The sequence below is a fragment of the Crinia signifera genome, chromosome 9 (genome assembly GCF_055691185.1).
Source record: "Crinia signifera chromosome 9, ASM5569118v1, whole genome shotgun sequence".
In the NCBI taxonomy this organism is placed as follows: domain Eukaryota; kingdom Metazoa; phylum Chordata; class Amphibia; order Anura; family Myobatrachidae; genus Crinia; species Crinia signifera.
Window position 1 is genome coordinate 110179413 of NC_139225.1, and position 23130 is coordinate 110202542.

Consider the following 23130-nt stretch of genomic DNA (forward strand, 5'->3'; position numbering starts at 1 on the left):
CAGATTCTGGTGGAATTTTGGTGGGTGCTATGTCGCATTAGCAAGACCCCCCCAAGCACCAATACAGTGGAACCCCCCCACAAGTCACCCCATTTTGCAAACTACACCCCTCAGGGAATTCATCTAGGGGTATAGTGTACATTTCAAACCCCCAGGGGTTTCACCAATTTTGATACAAGTGGGCAGTGAACATGAAAAATTACATTTTTTACACAAAAATGCAGTTCTGGCTCAAAATTTTTCATTTTCAGAAGGTATGAAGGAGAAAAAGCACCCCAAAATCTGTGCCCCAATTTCTCCCGAGTACGGCAATGCCTCACATGTGACCAAAAAATACCAGTTGGGTGCATGGCAGGACTCAGAAGGGAAGGAGTGATTTTTGGATTTTGCGGCTCAGATTCAGGTGGAATGAATGGTGGGTGCTATGTGGCATTAGCAAGACCCCCGATGCACGGTGAATTGATGGACCTAATAATCCATAGATGTGTGGTATATTTTAAAACACTCCTTTATGCAAAGGCCGGGTTTGTCAGGGCAAGTTTCACAGTGGAAAATAGTTTCCTTTCTTATTCCCCTTTTATAACAAACTTTGCACCTTTTTTGTGTCCTGCCCTTTTTTGCAGTGGAGGGGATTTCGTTGGGAAAATGCTGCCCTGGTACAATACGGGGGCCAGTACTAGAAGTACTGGGGCCCTCTGCCTGCTGGTTCCCAAATATCAGGCCCTTTATGACTTCCTCTTGAAAGTGCATAAATGTCCCCCTCTGGCCGGTAGAACGGAATAGCACGTAAGCGTTATACAGTGCCATCTGGATGATATACACGGCCAGCTTCTTGTACCAGATTTTTGTTTTCCGCAGGGCACTGTACGGCTTCAGTACCTGATCTGAAAGATCCACTCCGCCCATGTACCTATTGTAATCCAGGATACAATTAGGTTTTGAGGTGTGGGTACTGGTACCTCGTACAGGGACGGAGGTGGTACTGTCTCCGTGAATTGTTGTCAGTATAAGGACATCCCTCTTGTCCTTATATTTGACCAACAACATATTTTCAGTGCATATTCCCCTGCTTTCACCCCTTCTCATTACTTGGGCAATGTGCGTTTTTGGGAGGCCTCTTTGGTTCTTGCGCACAGTACCGCAAGCTGCTGTACCTCTTGAACCAAGGGCCTTAAACAGGGGGATGCTAGTGTAAAAGTTATCCACATAGAGGTGATAACCTTTATCCAGGAAGGGGTGCACTAAATCCCAGACAATTTTTCCACTAACACCTACGAGGGAGGGGGGGCATTCTGGCGGTTCAATACTTGAATCCTTCCCTTCATATACCCTAAACCTGTGGGTGTACCCTGAGGTGCTTTCACACAGTTTATACAATTTTATGCCATACCTTGCCCTCTTATTGGGAAGGTACTGGCGGAATTTAACCCTTCCTTTAAAATGTAAAAGGGACTCGTCCACACAAATGAATTGTTGGGGGATGTACATCTCCTCAAATTTGGCGCTGAAATGATCAATGACCGGCCTGACTTTGAATAGCCGGTCAAAGGTGGGATCATCTCTGGGTGGGCACTGTGCATTATCGCTGTAATGCAGAAATTTAAGGATCATCTCAAAACGAGTCCGGGTCATGGCCATACGGTAAAATGGGGTACTGTACAGAACATCTGTACTCCAATATTGCCTAATTTCTGGCTTTTTTACTATGCCCATATGAAACACCAGACCCCAAAACGCCATCATCTCTACTGCATCTACAGGGGTCCACCTAGCAAATGATGACGTGGGGTTTTGAGCAATAAACTGCTGGGCATATAAATTAGTTTGGTCCACCATTAAATTTATAAAATCATCAGAGAAAAATAATTTGAAGAAGTCAATTTCTCTGAGACCTGTGGAATCAAATTGGATTCCTGGGATGGCCAAAAACTCAGGAACCTGGGGCTCAAAATTGGCTGGTGGTGGGATCCATACGGGATCAATCATTGGGGGGGGGGTCTCAGCTGCTCTACGGGGGCGTCTTTGAGGGGGTCCCTCATCACTAGAGGAGGAAGATGAGGTTAACACAAATCCTTCAAATTCCCCGCTTGCATCACTGTCTGTGTCACTGTCAGAGGCAAGCATGGCATATGCCTCCTCCGCTGAGTACATTCTTCTGGATGACTGGGATGACATTTGGGATGACCTTTGGGATGCCATTTTTATTTTTGTGTTTGTGGTTGTGAAATGTTTCAACACGTGTATAGTGTAGGGGGGGGTACAAACTTTATTTCAACCAGGTAGTGTGTATGTAGTGCAGAAAAAAAAAAAAAAAAAAAAAGGTCCTGCACCAAAAATTGAGCACAGATGTTAGTCAGTAACGACCGTCACTGAACAGCGCTCAAAGGCAACAGGAATTTATTAAAAAAAAAAAAAAAAAAAAGGTCCTGCACCAAAAATTGAGCACAGATGTTAGTCAGTAACGACCGTCACTGAACAGCGCTCAAAGGCAACAGGAATTTATTAAAAAAAAAAAAAAAAAAAAGGTCCTGCACCAAAAATTGAGCACAGATGTTAGTCAGTAACGACCGTCACTGAACAGCGCTCAAAGGCAACAGGAATTTATTAAAAAAAAAAAAAAAAAAGGTCCTGCACCAAAAATTGAGCACAGATGTTAGTCAGTAACGACCGTCACTGAACAGCGCTCAAAGGCAACAGGAATTTATTAAAAAAAAAAAAATCAACCCTGTGCCGAAAAAGCTGATCAGTGATGTACGTCACTGATCAGCGCACAGTGGCCACAGGACACCCACAAAATCACAGTGTGTGTAAAAATACCCACAGCACCCTCAAAAAAAAAAAAAAAGGTGAGGGGCAGCAGGTGCACAACCTTTGGTGCAACTGGCAGGTATATATTTCCTGCAGACACAAAATATAGCACTCTATCACTCTCTGTCACTCTCTCTCTCTATCTCTCACTATCTATCACTCTATGACACTGCAGCACTGACAGGAATTTAAAAAACAAACCCCTGCACCCCCAAAAAAGTTGCTGATCACCTCAGATATAGTGATCAGCACAAAAGGCGGGGGCAGCAGACACAAAATTTAGCACTCTCTATCACTCTCTCTCTCTATCTCTCTATCTCTCACTATCTATCACTCTATGACACTGCAGCAAACCCCTGCACCCCCAAAAAAGTTGCTAATCACCTCAGATATAGTGATCAGCACAAAAGGCGGGGGCAGCAGACACAAAATTTAGCACTCTCTATCACTCTCTCTCTCTATCTCTCTATCTCTCACTATCTATCACTCTATGACACTGCAGCAAACCCCTGCACCCCCAAAAAAGTTGCTGATCACCTCAGATATAGTGATCAGCACAAAAGGGGGGGCAGCAGTCAGTTATATAAAAAATATATATCACAATCTGTCACTATCTCTCTATCTCTCTCTCTCTATCTCTCTCTCTATCTATAACTCTATTACACTGCAGCAAAATATAGCACTCTCTGTCACTAGGCCTCTCTATCTCTCTCTATCTCTCTCTATCTCTCTCTCTCTAGCTAACTGCAGCAGCACAACACAGCACAACACAGCACAACACAAGTAGCAAGATCCAGGCAGTGATCAGGTAAGTATTTTGCACGTTTTGCACGGATCAGGTCAGTATACTGCGGCAGCCAGGCACGGTGACCACACTGCACGCAATTCCAGACCGGAATGGCGTCTGCAGTGCAGTCACCGTTAGTTTAAACCCCCCTCCATGGCTGTGATTGGTCCGTCGGTCCGACGAACCAATCACGGCCTTTGGGGGCGGGCGGGGTGAGGTGGGGTGACACCAGTGTCACCCTTACACCCCACGGTGATTGGTGCTGTACTTTACAGCACCAATCACCTCCGATCCCATGTCACCGGCGAACGTTATTCGCCGGTGACACAGAAAACGCTGTAATTGGCTGTTCACACTGAACAGCCAATCACAGTGATCGGCGACGGGGGGGCGGCATCGCAGCCCCCCCCGGGCACGCAGGGACATGTCTGCTGTCAGGGACAGCAGACATTGTCCCTCTGTCACTGCGTCTCTAGACGCAGTGACAGTTTTCAGCCATGACGTATATATACGTCATGTGTCGGGAAGTACTTCCCGACCATGACGTATATATACGTCAAATGTCGGGAAGGGGTTAACATATAGGAAACAAGCACCTGGTAATTATTTGCTTTTAGCAACCTTCCAGCATTGAAGAACAACCAGCAGCATTACAGAGGTAAGCAAGAGTAGTTGTCTCTGTGTGATGTGTACAACACAATGCTATTTGTTGGATTGTGATCAGGGGCGTAACTAGATATTAGTAGGCCCCATAGCAAAAGTTTGTAAGGGCCCCCTATTTAGCAACTGATGGTAATAAATGTATGTAAAACATATTACTTAGACAGTATAGATGGCCCCCTTCAGCTCTGGGCAGCCGTGCACCTATAGTAGTTACTCCCTTGATTGTCATGTCTCAAGTAGACACCAGTTTTCAGGCAGTTTACGAGCATGGGACTGGCACAAGAGCCAACTACTATTAGAGATAAAGGCTGCAACTGCATACACTAGAACAATGGGTGGTTCTGCATACACTAGAACAATGGGTGGATCTGCATACACTAGGACAGTGGTCAGGGAACTCGGTCCTCATTACTCCACACAGTGCATGTTTTGCTGGTAACTCAGCAGATGCACAGGTGTACTAATTACTCACAGACACATTTTATAAGATCTGCAGGTGGAGTTAATTATTTTACTTGTGATTCTGTGAGGAGACCTGCAAAACATGCACTGCGTGGGGTAATGAGGACCGAGTTCCCTGACCACTGCACTAGAACAATGGGCAGGATTGGCTTGTTTGCGACTTAATTCAGCAACTTGTTGCATTAGTATATGAAAGTGAAATGCAATGGTCATAGCAAAAAGGGGCCACAAATGAGTGCACCTCAGAATCAGCCCCAGTGTGTGTGATTTATAAATGAGAACTAGAGCATAATATGTTCCCGTCATTATCATTCCGGACATCTGTTTTCAGTGGGTTTTGGAAATGTCACCTGGGACATTTGTATGTGTTTAAATCTAACAAACTTAAGTACACTCCCTTCCAAATGTTATATAATGTTAGACAGTGTCTCTTCTTTATGTAATATAAGTAGTATTTTATTATGATAATGCTGAGTGTTTATTGTATGCAGTACAGTGTGTGATGTTATGAGTGCGCCTGCAGAACAAGAGGGTGTCTACGGCCGAACAATTCACATGTTGAGGATGGGCCTTCATGATATCATATTTTGGATGGGCCTGGGGTGTTTATTTTCCATCTTCACCGCCCATACTATAATCCAGCTATGCCACTGTTGTGGGTATTTTAGCATTAGGAGATGTTTATGCAATGGTGATTATATTACAATAATACTAAATCATGACGACACAATGGGTGCCGGATGATGCTCTGACAGTCGGGCTTACGACGATCGGTATAGCGACATCAGAATCCCAACTGTTAAATGCCATACAGTCGGGATCCTGACCAACATGGGTTATTCTCCCTCATGGGGGTCCATGAACCCCACAGAGGGATAATAGAACCTGTGGTGACTGCAGCAAGTCCGCAGCGTGGCCAGCATAGTGAAGCCGCAAGGTGCTTCTCTGCGCTCACCCCCCTGTGGGAGGACCGGCGGTCAGGATTCTGATGTCGGTATACTGACCATCAGAATCCTGACTGAGTGTCATACCACACCCATCACAATAGAGTCACCAAAACTATTGACATATGTTTCACTTTAAGCTTGTTCGATGGTAAAAAAAAACAGGAAAGCAATTAATCATGCATCACATAAATGGAATTGTTTGTATTAGAAAAGTTACTGAGCTCAGTATTTGGTTACAGACACTGTTCACTTAACACTGTGAACATTACGTACCCTAGATCATCAGACACCATAATCTGCATTACAGCAAAGTCTGTGTTCTTCAGGAGCAAGTCGATCTGAGGAAGAAAATGTGTGTAAATGCACGGAATGAATCACAGCAGAGGTTTTCTATTTGTTACTAATCAATAGGCCACGCCCCCAAAATGAAGTCTCCCTCCCCATTCCTCAATGTTGGGAGGTATGGAATCATCAGAGCCACCTGTGACCCTATATTTTATACTGAGAATACTTTTTTTTATGTTGCAAAGCTTCAAACTCAATTACCCTGGAACATGGATATATATCCCTGACATAAACATACCCTAAACCAGTGGTTCTCAATCCAGGGTTGCCTGCTTTCTGACTACATATCCGGGAGAGCGGGCATCCAGTTCATTGAGGTATGGGGGGCAGGGCTACTGACGGGATGGGAATGGGGCAGTACAGGTGCGGGGCCAGTGCGATTAGATCCTCTGGCCCCGGTATTTCAGGCATTGCCCAGCGGTGGGCGGGGCTACAATGACTCATTGACAGGTTCCCCCGCTGAGGGGGGGGCGCAGTAGAAAACGCTAGGCATGACAATGCGTTTTAGAGGAAGGTGCAGTGGCGGCACTATAGAGGGTGCAGTTGCTATGGGGCCCGGTGGCTTGAGGGACCCCAAGAGAATAGTTGTGGTAATCATCTGGAATGTTTATTTATTGGACTGACGACGGAAGTAGGAGCCGAAGCCCACGCATGTGCAGACTATGCAAACTAGCAGCATTTCTGCTGCGGTGGAGTGTGGCTGACAGACTGTATGAGCATGATCAATGCGCGTCTATCGACCCCACACACTGTAGCTTCCGGACTCCGGAGTCTGAGCATGAAGTGGCTTCGGCACTGTCCTCCCTCCTCCATCTCCCAGTAAGTAACATGCCAGGCTTGCTGTTTGCCACAGTGTGGTGGTGTTGATGGGGTGAATCTGCAGTGCTGAGTATGTTTTTGTTTTTCATATGTATAGGCCAATTTGTTTTTTTCAAAGAGTTTGAAATGGGGCCCACAATCTGCTAGATACACCCCTGGAAGGGTGTGTGATGTCACCTCCCGACTGGATATGCTTTTTTTATCACACCGGAGAGTAAGTCTCTGGCTGCTTTGAGACTTCTTGTTAGGAATATGAGGAATTCAGATTAATAGGCAGGTCATGATTGCTATGGATGCTAAAAAAAATATTTCTCGTTTTGCAGTGTTTCAGGGTTGCCGATTATTGTAGTCTCCTTTCCGGGAGAAGCCGGAGAGGAGACTTTCAGCAGCACTTGGGGGGGAAACGGAGGGGCCTTGAGCGTGACGTCATTAACCACTTGAGTGGCATGCCCGGAAATTTCTTGGGCTCAGGTGCGCTGAAAATTTACGGGCACACCACTAAAATTAAGGTGTGCGCCAGTGGTGTCCAGGTGTGCACCACTGGCGCATCACCTTTCTGGGCACTCCCACTCTGATGTCCCCTCCCGTCGATCCCCCTCACCTCTCAGCTCCGGCGATTGTACGCCGGAGCTCTGAAGCTTCCCTGCCCCCACCGCCATTAGTTGTAGTGATTGACAGGCGGCAGGCTTGGGGATGTTCGGGGCGGCTCGGGGGGACTCGGGAGAGTTAAGGCACCCAAGTCCTCCCGAGCAGCCGCGAAATGTCCCCGAGCCTGCCGCCTGTCTGATGGCAGCACGGGAGCTCCGGCGTACTAACACCGGAGCAAAGGTGAGGGGAGGGGGAGGGGAACGGCAGCTTCAGATGATCTGTGGTGGGTTTTGCTGGGGCAGGACAAACCTGCCCTGGTAGGTTTGTCCTGCCCCAGCAAATCCCACCACTCAAGGGGTTAAGCCCCGCACCCAGGATGGAAAATAACCCGATTTGCCAATCTCTGTGGAGGAAGCGGGGCTAAAATGATGACACTTTAGCCCTGCCCCCTCCTCGCAGATCGGCAGATCGGGTTATTTAAGCGCCGCGGTCAGGGGGGAGGATGCCGCGATCAGGGGGCAAAGCGGGAATAAGAGTTCATGTCTTACCATGTTTTTCATGAGGGTGAATGCCTGCTCTTCCTTAATGCTTCCTTGAGCTCCTGTGACTGTTACGCTCATTTTGACAACATAGAAAGTGACTAAGAAACAATAAGAGGGATTAAAAATAAAAGCAGATATGCAACACATAGATAATACACAAACTAGCCGCAGAGTGCAGGCTGTTCTGCAATTCCTGCAAGCCTGTCTGCATTTTAAAAGCAATCATTTACAAGGCAAAAGCAACATGTTTTGCATCTATATAATAAGTTAATGAGAGTGTGTGCGTGTGTACATGCGTGCAGGTGTGTTACATTGCGGGCACACTGTGGCACTCAGAGACGCCAAATTCAGCAACAAGGTACCTCTGGACCTGGTGGTGTGCACCTCTAAGCCGTTTTTGGGAAATTTCACTTAGAAATGTAAAAAACACCAAGGTTCAATTTGCCTTAATTGATGATCTGGAAAAAAGATCCATGATCTGGGAAACCGAAGACAAAGGAAGAACACCACACCTGATTTCATTGCTGTCATTGAGTATGAATGCAAACACATTCTTAAGGTGCATACACACTGTACAATTTTTTTGACCAATTTGGTTGAAAGACATTTCCATTGAACCCAGTGTCCTGGACAAACAAACGATGAATGATGATGCGCATACCCGCCAGTTGTTCATCAAGATTGTTCGTCAACTGTGCATGCAGCTCTATTTGAATATCTTTCAAAAAGAGCCTATAAACTGTAGCTAGATCTTTCTTCTTTCGTCTGTCGTCAATATCTTTCGTCAACATCTTTAGTCCAGGACAGTGGGTTCAATGAAAATGTCTTTCAACCAAATTGGTCAAAAAAATTGTACAGTGTGTATGCACCCTAACATTATGGTGAAGGCTTTCAACAATTGGGAATTATTGGGGATATACATTGACCACACATCACACAGACTTACACATTGTACACACACACACACACACACACACACACACTTTACACAGTACACCATATACGCACACACAGCACACTACACACACATATATACATAGCACACCTCACACACACATTGGACAGATACACACACACAAATACATAACACACCACAAGCAGTACAACACACACCCATATACACTACAACACACCCAAAAACAGTACAACACGCACAGAACACACACACTCTTTTACACCAAAAATCCCGGCTCTGACATGGTATTTGGAACATGGATCAAAGCCAGGTCGGATCTGGGATTTGCACCTTTTACACTGTGATGCCTACCTGCAGTGTAGACGGAGGTGGCGCTTGAAGATGACATCATCTCCAAGTGCTAGGAACGCGATCACCACCGCAAGGACCGTGATCATTGCGCTGGGGCAAGCCCAGCACCAAAGTAAGCTGCCCCCAGTCCCCGTGCACACCCCCAGCCCCTGTCCGCGAGGTGAATAGATGTCGCACACAGACATCCATTCACCTCCTCCCTGACTCTGCTGCTGTCTGCAGAGTACAGCAGACAGCAGCGGAGGCTGTGTGTGACCCCTGTCCAACCTCCATACTGACCACAGGATGCTGCGGTCCGGAGGTTGGGCTTCCCCCATTGATGTAAACAGGAGCCGGGTCAGATGAACGAGACAGGTAGCAGGTGGGATGAATGTGACATGTAGTGTGACATAGAGGTGCATGTCCCCCCACCATCTCTGTCCCTGCATCACCCCGCCATCTCTGTCCCTGTGTCACCCCACCATCTCTGTCCCTGAATCACCCCGCCATATCTGTCCCTGCATCACCCCACCATCTCTGTCCCTGATTCACCCAGCCATCTCTGTCCCTGCATCACCCAGCCATCTCTGTCCCTGTAGCACCCCACCTTCTCTGTCCCTGCATCACCCCACCATCTCTGTCCCTGTATCATCCCACCATCTTTGTCCCTGCATCACCCTGCCATCTCTGTCCCTGCAACACCCCACCATCTCTGTCCCTGCATCACCCTGCCATCTCTGTCCCTGTATCACCCCAACGTCTCTGTCCATGCGTCACCCTGCCATGTGGCATAATGTGAATTTGGGCTCAATCCAGGTGGCATAATGTGAATTTTGGCTCAATCTGGGTGGCATAATGTGAATTTTTGCTCAATCCGTGTGGCATAAAGTGAATTTTGGCTCTTTCTGTGTGGTATAATGTGAATTTTGGCTCAATCCGGGAGGCATGATGTGAATTTTGCCTCAATCCATGTTGCATACCATGAATTTTGGCTCAATTTATGTAGCATAACAGGAATTTTGGCTCTTCCAGTTTGGCATAACATGAATTTTGGCTCAATCCGGGTGGTATAATGTGAATTTTTTTGCTCATTCTGTGTCGCATAAGGGGAATTTTGGCTCTTTCCGCATTGCATAATATTTAAGGGGCAAGTGTAAGGGGTCTACTACTGTTTTGCATTAAGTGTATAAGGGGCATACAGCATGGTACACTACACTCTAGGACATGCCCCCTTTTCAGTGGCGGCACCCTCTTTTTCTGGAGTGTGCACATAACTTCAACCTTCAATTTCCCATACCCCCACTTCAAAAATTCCACTTCGACCATTGCACACACATATTTATACGTCAGATACACACAACACACCACACTACACACAGTACACACACCCAGTGGCAAACGCAGGATTTTCAGAAGGGGGTTTCCAGAGGGGCGGAGCAAAGCACGGAGACGGACACTTAGGTGACTCAGTATATGCCGGGTCAGTTAAAGTATTATAGATAGACCAAATGTATATAAATAATAATAATAACAATAATAATAATACACAAAAACATATATACATACATAACAGCAGTGTAGACCCCTGGGCATAGCAATGTATTGGGGCCCCTACCTATCCTCCAGCGGTAGGGGTGGGGGAAGCTTTGATGTCCCCCGTGTGGTAGGGGGTATTCTATCAACCGCTCAGCATGTAGGGCCTGGATCAGTAATTTCCACTAATTACCCCTTTACTGCACAGATGGTGGGAGATGAGGTGGGACAAGGGGGCATTGGGCTGAATGAAGAGGTTACTGATACATAACTTCCAGGGTGGTAGAGGATGTTTAATATGCAGAGGAGGGTGTATAATGGAGTGGGCTTATTATTCATAATTTTCTGGTGGGAGGACAGCTTGCTTGACTGCAGATATCTCCAGTTCCCAGAAATAGATTTCTTAGCTTTTAATGGAATTAAAAACTAGAGAATCCCACCTACCAAATGGTATTGGGGACTGGGGGATCAGAATTCAGGAGGCAGAGCAATCTGCCAACGAGTATATAAAACTACATACCAGGTGTGTGGAGCTGGAGCAGTAACCAGCTGCTGAAAGGCTGATATCTCTGGTTCTGGGAAAAGTAGAGACTAGCTACTAGTGTCCCTCAAAGGGGAAGAGTCCCAGCTTTTGGAATATACCCTCAGAAAAACTGTAAGTCAGACAGAACCTGAAATATCTGACTGGGAAGAGCAATTAGAAGGCTTGGATGGGGACCACTGTTTTGAAGTCAGATATCTCCCGTTCCCAAGGGCCGATTTTTAAAATTATTGTACCCATGGAAAGAGGGGACCCTCAGCTTTCAGGCTAGGGCCCCTAGACTCCTGGGGGGTTTCTGGGTACTCAGAAACCCCCCCTGCGTGCGCTACTGACACCCACTTACACTACAACACACAAACACACACAAAAAAATGCATCATAGGTGCTAAATCTTAGGAGTGGCTATGGAATTCATCAACACACACCAGCTATGAAGTCAGGAGTGGTGCGTTTCAAACAACAACAACAACACCCCTGATTTCATTGCTGGCATTGAGTATCAATGCAAACACATTCTAACATTATGGTGGAGGTTTTAATAAATTACAATCTTGAGCCTTTAACGCAGCATAAGACAACAATTTTGGAAAAAAAAAAAAAAAAACCAAGGTTTTCCCAGGCAACGCCAGGTGGATCAGCTAGTTGTAAATAATTGCCACTATATAAATACTGGTGCACAGTTTGCCATAGTTTTTGTATGTAGGGCCTAATTCAGTTGTACACTATGCTGATGATTTTGCAAATTGATCAATTATTGACAGACTGCTCCATGTATTGCAATCGCACTGCACGTGTTTTAAGGTGCTGATTGCAAATCTGCTTGTAATAAAGATTGCAGAGTGATTGACAGGAAGTTACAGTTTAGGTGAGTTATAGGGGAGTGGCAGTAAAAACACAGGTGTGTCTTGGCCATTTACAAGGCGTGTACATACTGTAAGCTGTGATCATGTACACAAAGAAAAATGGCACCTATGTTGCTACTGCCGCGCATCGGTATTGAATGTGGCTAACACTGTGCGATTTCTATTAGATTTTGACTATATAGTCAAAATCAAATAAAATTGTCAGATTCGCACCGTGTGTACACAGCATTAGATTTGGGTGGGGTGTTCAATCTGAAATCTAGATTGCAGTATAAAAATAAAGCAGCCAGTATTTACCCTGCACAGAAACAAAATAACGCCCCAAAATGTAACTCTCTCTGCACGTGTGCACATGGTTTTTTCCATCTGCAAAAATTGCAGCTTTGCTAGCAGGTCTGAATCAGGCCCTCTGTATCCATTTATTTAATATCCCTCCGGGGTCCAAATTAAAAAAAAAAAAAGGACCTGACTCTCTATTGGGACTTATTTGCACTGCGGCACTTTTTTATTCTAGATCACCCCTAGAGCTCCATCTGCAAAGGATTCCAGCTCTCACATACAAGTTACTGCATTAACCCCAAGAGCACCAACACAAAGAAACTGGATGCTCATTCATATCCTGGGGACTTCTGCTACAGCGGGGTTGCCAACTTTTCCAGTCTCCTCTCTGCGGGAAGCCCAGAGAGAAGACTTTCAACAGCAGTTCAGGGGTGGGGGGGGGGGGCTTGAGCATGATGTCACTAAGCTCAGCCCCAAAGATGTAAAATAACCTAATCCACGGATCACTGTTGAGGGGGCAGGGCTAAAATGATGCGATTTCGACATTTTAGCTCTGCCCCCTCCTCTGAGACCCGCAGACTGCAGCATTTAAATGCCGAGGTCGGAGGAAGACGCCGCAATCGGGGAGGGGGGATTTTTGGGAGCTTCCCGGCCATTCCGGGAGGTTAGGCAACCCTGTGCTATAGTCTGGTGAAATTATGCTGCTTGACCCTAACTACTGAAAAATGCCCGAGTCCAACTAGACAATTGAAGAGCTAGTGTTAAGAATGCTAACAATGGCACTATGGGCCTGATTCTGGTTGACTTGCTAAGCAGCGAAAAATCACTGGCTAGAGAGCCATTTAATGCCACCTGCCTGGCGAGTGAATGCCCGCCCTTTGACCGTAATCCGAACATCCCTGCCGCATTGCAAATGGATGTTTTGCATAAAAATCCATTTGCAGGGGAGCGTACAGAGGCAAAATCATTCGATGCTCGCCGACCATCAAATTATTTTTCCCCTGTTTGCAAATATGTCAATCTTGACCGACCTATATTAGCGCCATCCACAGGCGTCCACACAGCAGCCCTGCACATGCGCATGTGAAGCTAGCCTGCGAAGGGCGTGAAATCCGGTGCTGTTTGCTGGCATTTAATTCTCACGGCAATGATACCTTGCACCCTTCCCATTTACTAGTATCAACCCATTAGTCTTCTATTTCATACTAAATGCAGGAGTCTGTAGTTTATTAGCTTTAGACAAATAGTAAATTCTTACGTTTTATAGGCAGTTATTGTTGTGGAGGTTTAATGGCACTTTAAAACTTTATGGGCTAAAAACATTAGTTTATCCCTGTACCTTACCTGTGGCTGCTGGCAAAGGTGTCATCCTGGATTCTGAAGTATGGACGTCTGTGATTCCTGTCTCTGAGACTGAAGTTGCTGTCACCGAATTGGGAGCAGGGGGTGAAGTGGATGAGGACTTATTATTATTATTATTAGTTGTACTAGTCAGTGATGGTGAGCTGGTTTTGACAGAGGTGGTGCCAGTCAGTGATGGTGAGCTCAATTTGACAGAAGTTGTATTAGTTAGTGATGGTGAGCTGGACTTGCCCGAAGTGGTACTAGTCAGTGATGGTGAGCTGAGTTTGACAGAAGTGGTATTAGTCAGTGATGGTGTGCTGGGTTTGACAGAAGTGGTATTAGTTAGTGATGGTGAGCTGGACTTGACAGAAGTGGTACTAGTTAGTGATGGTGAGCTGAACTTGACAGAAGTGGTATTAGTCAATGATGGTGAGCTGGATTTAACAGAAGTGTTACCAATCAATGATGGTGCACTGAACTTGACAGAAGTGGTACCAATCATTGTTGGTGAGCTGTATTTGACAGAAGTGATGTTAGTCAGTGATGGTGAGCTAGATTCGACAGAAGTTGCACCAGTCATTGATGGTGAGCTGGATTTGACAGAAGGGGTGCTAGTCAGTGATGATGAACTGGACTTGGTAGAAGTGGTATCAATCATTGTTGGTGAGTTGGATTTGACAGACGTGGTATTAGTCAATGATGGTAAACTAGATTTGAAAGAAGTGGTACCAATCAGTGATGGTAAGCTAGCTTTAACATAAGTGGTACCAGTCAGTGATAGTGTGCTGGATTTGATAGAAGTGACATTAGTCAGTGATGGTGAGCTGGGTTTGGCAGAAGTGGTATTAGTCAGTGATGGTGAGCTGGATTGGACAGAAGTGGTGCTAGTCAGTGATAGTGTGCTGGATTGGACAGAAGTGGTACCAGTTAGTGATGGTGTGCTGGATTGGACAGAAGTGGTCCTAGTCAGTGATGGTGAACTGGATTTGATAGATGTGATATTAGTCAGTGATGGTGAGGTGGATTGGACAGAAATGGTATTAGTCAGTGATGGTGAGCTGGATTGGACAGAAGTGGTATTAGTCAGTGATGGTGAGCTGGATTGGAAATAAGTGGTATTAGTCAGTGATTGTGAACTGGATTTCATAGAAGTGGTGCTAGTCAGTGATGGTGAGCTGGATTGGACAGAAGTGGTATTAGTCAGTGATTGTGAGCTGGACTGGACAGAAGTGGTATTAGTCATTGATGGTGAGCTGGATTGGACAGAAGTGGTATTAGTCAGGAATGGTGAGCTGGATTGGATCAACATGGTGCTAGTAAGTGATGATGAGCTGGATTGGACAGAAGTGGTATTAGTCAGTGATGATGAGCTGGATTGGACAGGAGTGGTATTAGTCAGTGATGGTCGGCTGGAATGGACAGAAGTGGTACTAGTAGTCAGTGATGGAGAGCTGGAGAACACAGTCAGATTAATAACAGTTGGTGCGGTGGTCGAGGCTGTACTAGATGTCCTGAAAACATCATGTGTTGTTCCACGAATAGCACTAGTAGAAGCAGAAGTTGAAGTCTGTACAGAGGATAAATTACTGTCAGGTTGCTTCGTGCTCTTAGGTGCCGTACTTCCAATTTCTGGTAGTGGTCGTGCTGTTGATATTTTAGGATTTCTTGTCGTTAGAACCGGAGTATCTGGAAATCAAATTAATAGTCATTATATATTTGTCTTCTGGAGTTTTCACAATCCAATTCTGATAATGTTTGTTTGTCTGCTTTATTACTCCATAAGCCTATATATGGGTATAATAACTGTATAAAATAATGCATTACAGTATGGTTGCTTAGTTCAATTATAAACTGTACTTTCCATTTCAGATAGTGAGTGTGTTGTGGTTCTTTTAGTTCATACTAGAGAAGAGAACCTTTGGGCTGCCACCTTCTACACTGTGGGGGACTTGGCGCAACAGAAGATGACAGATCAAATATGTGGCGGGTGCCACGATTACATGGAGCTTGGCCACAATGACATGATTCAGGGTGAATTTCATCATCGGCCCACCCACGTCACTCAGGAAGTTAGTGGTCGCAGTCAGCTCTGAAAGACTTGCCCACTCTTCTAGAATGGGAGGAACACCACCCAAGTTTCAGGAGTCTCCTTGATGAGCCGAAAAAGTAAGCAAGCATGTTTAGTTACAACTGGAGCATCTGACAATGAAATTCACTCTCAGTATTTGTCTTTTGGGGATGTACCTAGAAAGGACCATAGTCCTCCATTTTCAACTCCAAAAATAGGTACAGTATATGGGGACTACTAAAATGTTGAATCTACTAAGCTCTGGAATACAAAGCATTCTGAAACTTGGACCTGGAATCTAATGTTATCTGAAGATGGTGCTAGCCATTGGAGCCCATGGACTACTTTCTGGAACATTTCTGTTGGATCCCTCCCCGGCAGCAGCTGTCCGCACATGCATGATCTGATGATGACCAGCACCTGAGAGGTGGCATCTCAGGTGCTCGGTAAGCAGCGATGTTCACTGCTTACCAAGCCAACCTGATTTAGGGCCAAAGTTTCAGATGCTAATTAGGGCTACATAATGATCACAATTCAATATTAGCAAACAGCAGTAAGCTAAGCTTATCACCATTTCTGATGGTGATAAGGGTTGTTTACTATGCAGGATCGTGCAGGAGACACACAATTTTTTGGGGTACTCCACCAATGGTTTCCGGGTGATAGGTTGAAAGTTATTAGGTCGACAGCCAATAGGTCGACCACTATTGGTGGACAGGCAAAAAGGTCCACATAGTCAAAAGGTCGACAGGTAGAAAAGGGTCACACAAGCAATAGGTCATAGTAACATAGTAACAGTAATTTAGGTTGAAAAAAGACATCAATCCATCGAGTTTAACCTATTCAAGTAGTCTAAGTCATGTCTAGGCTAAGGACCTTATTCTGGTCCACACGCAATGCTGCAAAATTTTCAGCATTGCGTGTGGATAAAACACCACCCCCTGCTCGCACAGCAGCTTCCCACCCCCCTCGCTCAGCAAGTTCCCCGCATGGCTGCGTATTGATGTTTTGATAAACATCCATTCACAGCCTTGGGTGCGGGGGTCAAATCATTCGATGGTCACAGACACTCTAAGTCTTAGCTTTACGTGCTCCCTGTATGGGAAGAGTGAGCTAGGAAAATTTAGGCAGATAGTCAAATTTAGTTCAATTTTGACCTAAACAAACTACCTAAAAACACGATTTGAAAATATTCTGTTAGTAATTACTTAGAATGTTAATTGCTGTCTGAGGTGAGTAACGGGCATCCAGGATACAGTACTTACTGGTAGTGGTGGTTGGACTGGTGGCTCTTGTTGTGGACGTTTGTTTCTTGGTTGCATTTGCTGTTTGGAAGAAAACTAATTACAGTAAGTAAACAATACAGAATCTGGAATATCATTATAGAAGTGTCTGTATAAGTGTCTATTAAAAATGGAAGAGAAAGAGAATGGGTGACATTCTATGGGATGCGATTTGCGTTTTTTGGCGTTAATTAGACCACAAAATGGCGATATCGCATTTTTCCGTTAAATCGCCAATTTAATGGGATGCGCTAAGGGACTGAAATCGCATATTATGTGCGTTAAGGTATGCTGAGTAAAAGTGCGAGATTAATTTGCATTTTTATCGCATCCAGATGTTTTCATACAGAAAAGTATACAAGTCGCTTATTTAATGCAATGCGCATTTGCACATCGCACTTTTTAGGTGCCTAATTATCGCACTTATTTCAGACCAGGGTCTGTTTGGCGAATTAGCCAGAACCCTGCACAGATCGCAATGTTCTGTGCAGGGTTCTGCTGTAAAAAATAAAACAAATGGTTAAAATAAAATAAAAACGAGCGCGGGGTCCCCCGCCAGAGTATAACCAGCCCCGGGCTCACTGAGCCGGTGCTGGTGACATAAAATCAGGGTCCCCGACAAATAGGGGTCCCCTTGATTTCATTAAACCAGCACCAGGCTCAAGGTCCGGCGCTGGTTCCCAAAATACGGGGGACAAAATGACTAGGGGTCCCCCGTATTTTAAGAACCAGCAACGGACACAACCAGCCAGCAGGGTAATGCCACAGCCGGGGGAAACTTATTATATAAGCTCCCGCGGCCAAAGCATTAACCCCCTGGCTGGTCAGCATGGGCAGGGGTCCTGGGGAAGTGGGCCCCCCCCCCCCCAAATGAAGGGGTCCCCCCCATCCAGGACTTACCAGCCCATGCTGATAGTCCGGGGCTGTCCCTGATGCCCCTGGGCGGTGGGCATCGGGCTGATGGCTTGTGTAAAAAAAAGAATAGAAACTATTGTTTTGTACTGGCGAACTATGAGTCCCAGCAAGCCTACCCCACATGCTGGGACTTAGAGAACCACAAGTCCCAGCATGCGGGGCATTAAAGGGCAAGGAAGGAACATCTCTGCGCATCTAGAGCAGAGATGTTCCTTCCTCGGCGTCTCCAGTCAGAATGATTTCTGACTTTCTCGGCTCCTGATTGGCCAGAAATCATTCTGTCCAGAGACGCAGAGGAGGAAACATCTCTGCGCCTGTCAAAGTCCTGCGAGCCGGGTATCAGATGGGAGCAGCGCTGTCACCGGAGAGGATGCCGAGGTCGTCGCCGGGGACCAGGTGAGTTGGATTTCCTTCCTTAGGTACCCCTGGGGACTACCTCGGATCCCGGACCCCGGATTCTGCAGCCCAGGAGCCCCGGAACCCCAGGACCAGCCCCGGAACCAGGACCAAGGCCCCGGAACCGGACTCTTCTGCCCTGGAGCCCCGGAGGCCGGACCCAGGATCCAGGGACCGACCTACGGGCTCAAGGTAGGTAAGTATCAGTGTGTGTGTGTTTTGTGTGTATTAAACTTTTATTTTACAGTGTGTCAGTGTGTTTTTGTTAACTATTTTTTGTACTATTTTTTGTCCCCCGTATTTTGGGAACCAGCACCGGACCTTGAGCCTGGTGCTGGTTTCATGAAATCAAGGGGACCCCTATTTGTCGGGGACCCTGATTTTATGTCACTAGCACCGGCTCAGTGAGCCCGGGGCTGGTTATACTCTGGCGGGGGACCCCGCGCTCGTTTTTTTTTTTTTTTTACTTTGCGCTGTCCAGCAAACGTGCGATTTTCAGACATGAAAATCGCACATTTTCAGGACTAAAGACAGCGCACCACTTCGCCGCAAATCGCCCCTCTTCGCACTTTTCAGCCTCCAATGCGCATCACATTAAATATGCAAATTTTTACTGAAAAGTGCGATTTGAAAAAGGGCGATTTGCGGCGATGTGGTGCGCGAAAAAAACATGCGCATTTAGCGCAAACCATAGAATGTCACCCAGAGAGTGTAATGTAGTGTACACATGGGGCCAAATATAATAGGGTGTTAGAATCAGAAAGTGAGAGACTTTGGAAGAGTTTTCTCATTCATCTTTTTTTAAGCAGCAATCATTTACACTGAAAAACCAGGTTGAATTTGCCATGATTGCTTCTTTACATTTTTTTCGAAAACTCTCCGAAAAACTCTCACTTTCTGCTTCTCACACCCTATTACATTTGGCCCATGGTGCCATTCTGACTTTTAATTAAATTTTGACTATATAGTCAAAATCAAATAGAAATTGAACAGTTTTCAGCCCCATTCAATCCCGCTTCGATGCTGATGCATGCTCCCATTTAGCATAAATAGAATAGAAAAATAGACTGTGCAGGTAAGACTATAAACAGATGGAGCCACTCTCATTAAAATGACTCCCGTTGATGCTATCGCGATCTCCATCCAATGCCGAGCTCCAGGAAAGGGGTGTGCACGCACGAGTTGCGCAGTCCATTCTCCCAGAGCTGCAACCCTGTCCCCGCCTATCTCGCTGAAGTGAAGATGGGCAGGGAAGCACCCTGTCCCCTTGCCACCCAGCTGATTGGGACGAGCGAGTGAATGAGACGCTCACGTGTCCCCACTATCCGCCAGCTTCACCAGAAACATCACCATGGTGAGCTGGCGGGATGGCTGAGTGGGGCTCCATCTGTACTACAAATCTGTACTAATTAGTCAAAATCTAATGTGTTTTGCTTACTGTGCGATTCGATCCTGATTCTATCCCAATTGAATCCGGATTGAATCGAAAGATTTTCGCACAGCGTGTACACACTTCAAAGCTGTGGCCACATTGTGCGTTTTGAACTAGCGATTTTGACTATATAGTCAAAATTGCAAAGCACATAGTAGAGATGTGCGGGCTTAGATTTCCCAGATCCGAGCCCGCACGAACGGTAGTAAAACGAGCCTGGATCCGACCGTCGCTCTGAGCTTCCCGCCTGACTCGGATCCGGGCGCACAGGCAAAACGTCATCACCCACCGTCGGATTTTCACGAGATCTGGAATCCCTTAAATTGCACCTCCCACGCCGCCATCTTCACTCCAGTCTAGGAGCAGGGTGGGAAAAGGTGTACTGCTGCTGCTGCGTACTGTCTCTACTGGGGCCTCGTGTGCTGCTGTGTACTGTGTTTCCTCTCTGCTCAATGGGATCACCATAACAAGGACGACTGTGTTTTTCTGCTGTGTACTGTCTCTCCTCCTCTGTGCTGGTGCCTGCACTGCCTAGTGGCTGCCAGTACCTACCTACCTAATGTGTATTATTCCAGTCCACTGGTGCCACTGCCAGTGCCTACCTATTACCTACTGCTGTAATAAATTCCAGTTTTCTGGTGCCCTGCCGGTGCCACTACCTACTGTACCTATATATTTAATTCTAGTCTGCTGGGGCCCTGCCTACCGGTGTGCCGTATAATTCCAGGGGTGCCCCCATGTGTCCCGTATCAGAACAGGGGTGCCCACATGTGTCCCATATCAGTCCAGGGGTGCCCGCATGCAAGGGCGTAACTACCATAAGTGCAGGGGGTGCAGCTGCTATGGGGCCCAAAGTATCATGTGCTCTATTCATTTTTCCGCATTAGGTGATAAATAGGGGCCCTTACAAACTTTTGCTATGGGGACCACATGTATCTAGTTACGCCACTGCCTGCATGTGTCCCGTATCAGTCCAGGGGTGCTGCCCAGTGTCCCATATTAGTCCAGGGGTACCCGCATGTGTGCCGTATAATTCCAGGGGTGCCCCCATGTGTGCCGTCTCAGTCCAGGGGTGCTGCCATCTGTGCTGTATAATTCCATGTGTGCTGTATCAGGTCAGGGATGCCCGCATGTGTGATGCATAATTCCTGGGGTGAGCCAAGTGTGCCATATAATTCATGGGTTGCTGCCAAGTCGGCTGTATAATTCATGGGGTGCTGCTTAGTGTGCCGTATCAGTCCAGTGTTTGTGCCGCCCACTTGTGTCGCTGATCATAGTCATCCAGCTATCTCGGTGCAACCTTTTGGCCTAAAAACAATATTGTGAGGTGTTCAGAATAGACTGGAAATTAGTGGAAATTGTGTGATTTTAGCAGTTAAAAAAAAAACAGAACCCAAAACGTTGAGGGGGTGTTTTGGCAAAACCCAGTAGAACCCAGGGCCATCTTAACAGAAGTATGGGCCCCTGGGCAAAGCAGTGCAGTGGGGCCCCTACCTGATACAGTATATCCAAACATACATACAGATGGAGCCGGGCATGTCTTTGCAGGGGATGGCGATGGCGAAGCCAGCCGCCATCCCCAGCCACCTGTATCTGCGAAAGGGGACGCGCGCGCACGAGATGCGCGCGCGTCCCCTTCTGACCGCTTCCCCCGGGTCCCCGCCAGCTTGTCTCGCATGCGTGTCTCAGTCAGATGGAGAGCTGGGCTGCTGGCGGATTGCCAGTGGTGACAGTCTGGCGATTCGCCAGCAAGAGGGAGCCCGGCTCCATCTGTATATCTATAGGTGGGTGACAGCAGCATGAGGATGAATGAGCAATGTGGGTGAAAGCAGCGTGTGGGGGATGGGCAGTGGGTGAAGGCAGAGTTACTGTGATGGGCAGTGAGTGAGGGTGACATGCAATGGGTGATGGCAGTGTGAGGGTGATTGGCAGTGGGTGACGACAGTGTGAATGTGATAGGCAGTTGGTGAGGTCAGTGTGAATGTGATGGGCAGTGAGTGAGGGTGATGGGCAGTGGGTGAGGTCAGTGTGAGGGTGATTGGCAGTGTGTGAGGGTGATGGGCAGTGGGTGACAACAGTGTGAGGGTGATGGGCAGTGTGAATGTGATGGGCAGTGAGTGAGGGTGCCATGCAGTGGGTGACGGTAGTGTGAATGGGATGGGCAGTGAGTCAGGGTAAAGGGCAGTGGGTGAGGTCAGTGTGAATGTGATGGGCAGTGAGTGAGGGTGATGGGCAGTGGGTGATAGTAGTGTGAGGTTGACGGGCAGTGGGTGAGGGTGACAGATAGTGGGTGACAGCAGTGTAAGGGTGGTAGGTGAGGGTGACAGCAGCGTGAGGGTGATGGGCAGTGGGGTACAGCAGTGTGAGGGTGGTGGGTGAGAGTGAGGCGCAGTGGAGTACAGCAGTGTGAAGGCGGTGGGTGAGGGTGACAGGCAGTGGGGTACAGCAGCGTGAGGATAAGGGTGACAGGCAGTAGGGTACAACAGCGTGAGGGTGGTGGGTGAGGGTGACAGGCAGTGGGGTACAGTAAAAAAATATCTAGAACTGACCCTAAGGGATAGGGTGTGAGTGAGGGTGATGGGCAGTGGGTGATAGTAGTGATGGGCAGTGGGTGATGGGCAGTGGGTGATGGTAGTGATGGGCAGTGAGTGAGGGTGATGGTGGGTGAGAGTGAGGTGCAGTGGAGTACAGCAGTGTGAAGGCGGTGGGTGAGGGTGACAGGCAGTGGGGTACAGCAGCGTGAGGATAATGGATAAGGGTGACAGGCAGTAGGGTACAACAGCGTGAGGGGCAGTGAGTGAGGGTGATGGGCAGTGGGTGATAGTAGTGTGAGGTTGACGGGCAGTGGGTGAGGGTGACAGATAGTGGGTGACAGCAGTGTAAGGGTGGTAGGTGAGGGTGACAGCATTGTGAGGGTGATGGGCAGTGGGGTACAGCAGCGTGAGGGTGGTGGGTGAGAGTGAGGCGCAGTGGAGTACAGCAGTGTGAAGGTGGTGGGTGAGGGTGACAGGCAGTGGGGTACAGCAGCGTGAGGATAATGGATACAGGTGACAGGCAGAAGGGTACAACAGCGTGAGGGGCAGTGAGTGAGGGTGATGGAAAGTGGGGTACAGTAGAAAAAATATCTAGAACTGACCCTGAGGGATAGGCCCATATTTTCTATGTACGCAAACGTAGGGAAATCGCATCGCATGGGCCATTTTAGTGGCATGAGATGCGATGCGATCTGATTTTTTTAATATAATTTATTCACTGCTCTGTGTGCCCCA

General features: G+C 47.1%; 1 protein-coding gene across 1 annotated transcript in view; it reads right to left on the bottom strand.

Moving 5' to 3' along the window:
* Nucleotides 1-23130, bottom strand: part of ADGRG4 (adhesion G protein-coupled receptor G4) — a 91200-nt gene that overhangs the window by 47879 nt on the left and 20191 nt on the right. The window contains exons 3-6 of the mRNA XM_083159492.1: nt 17101-17160; nt 13768-15453; nt 7968-8059; nt 5941-6005 (exon numbers count right to left, since the gene is read on the bottom strand). Of these exons, the coding sequence (XP_083015618.1) occupies nt 5941-6005; nt 7968-8059; nt 13768-15453; nt 17101-17160 (1903 nt within the window). The remainder of the gene's footprint in view (nt 1-5940; nt 6006-7967; nt 8060-13767; nt 15454-17100; nt 17161-23130) is intronic.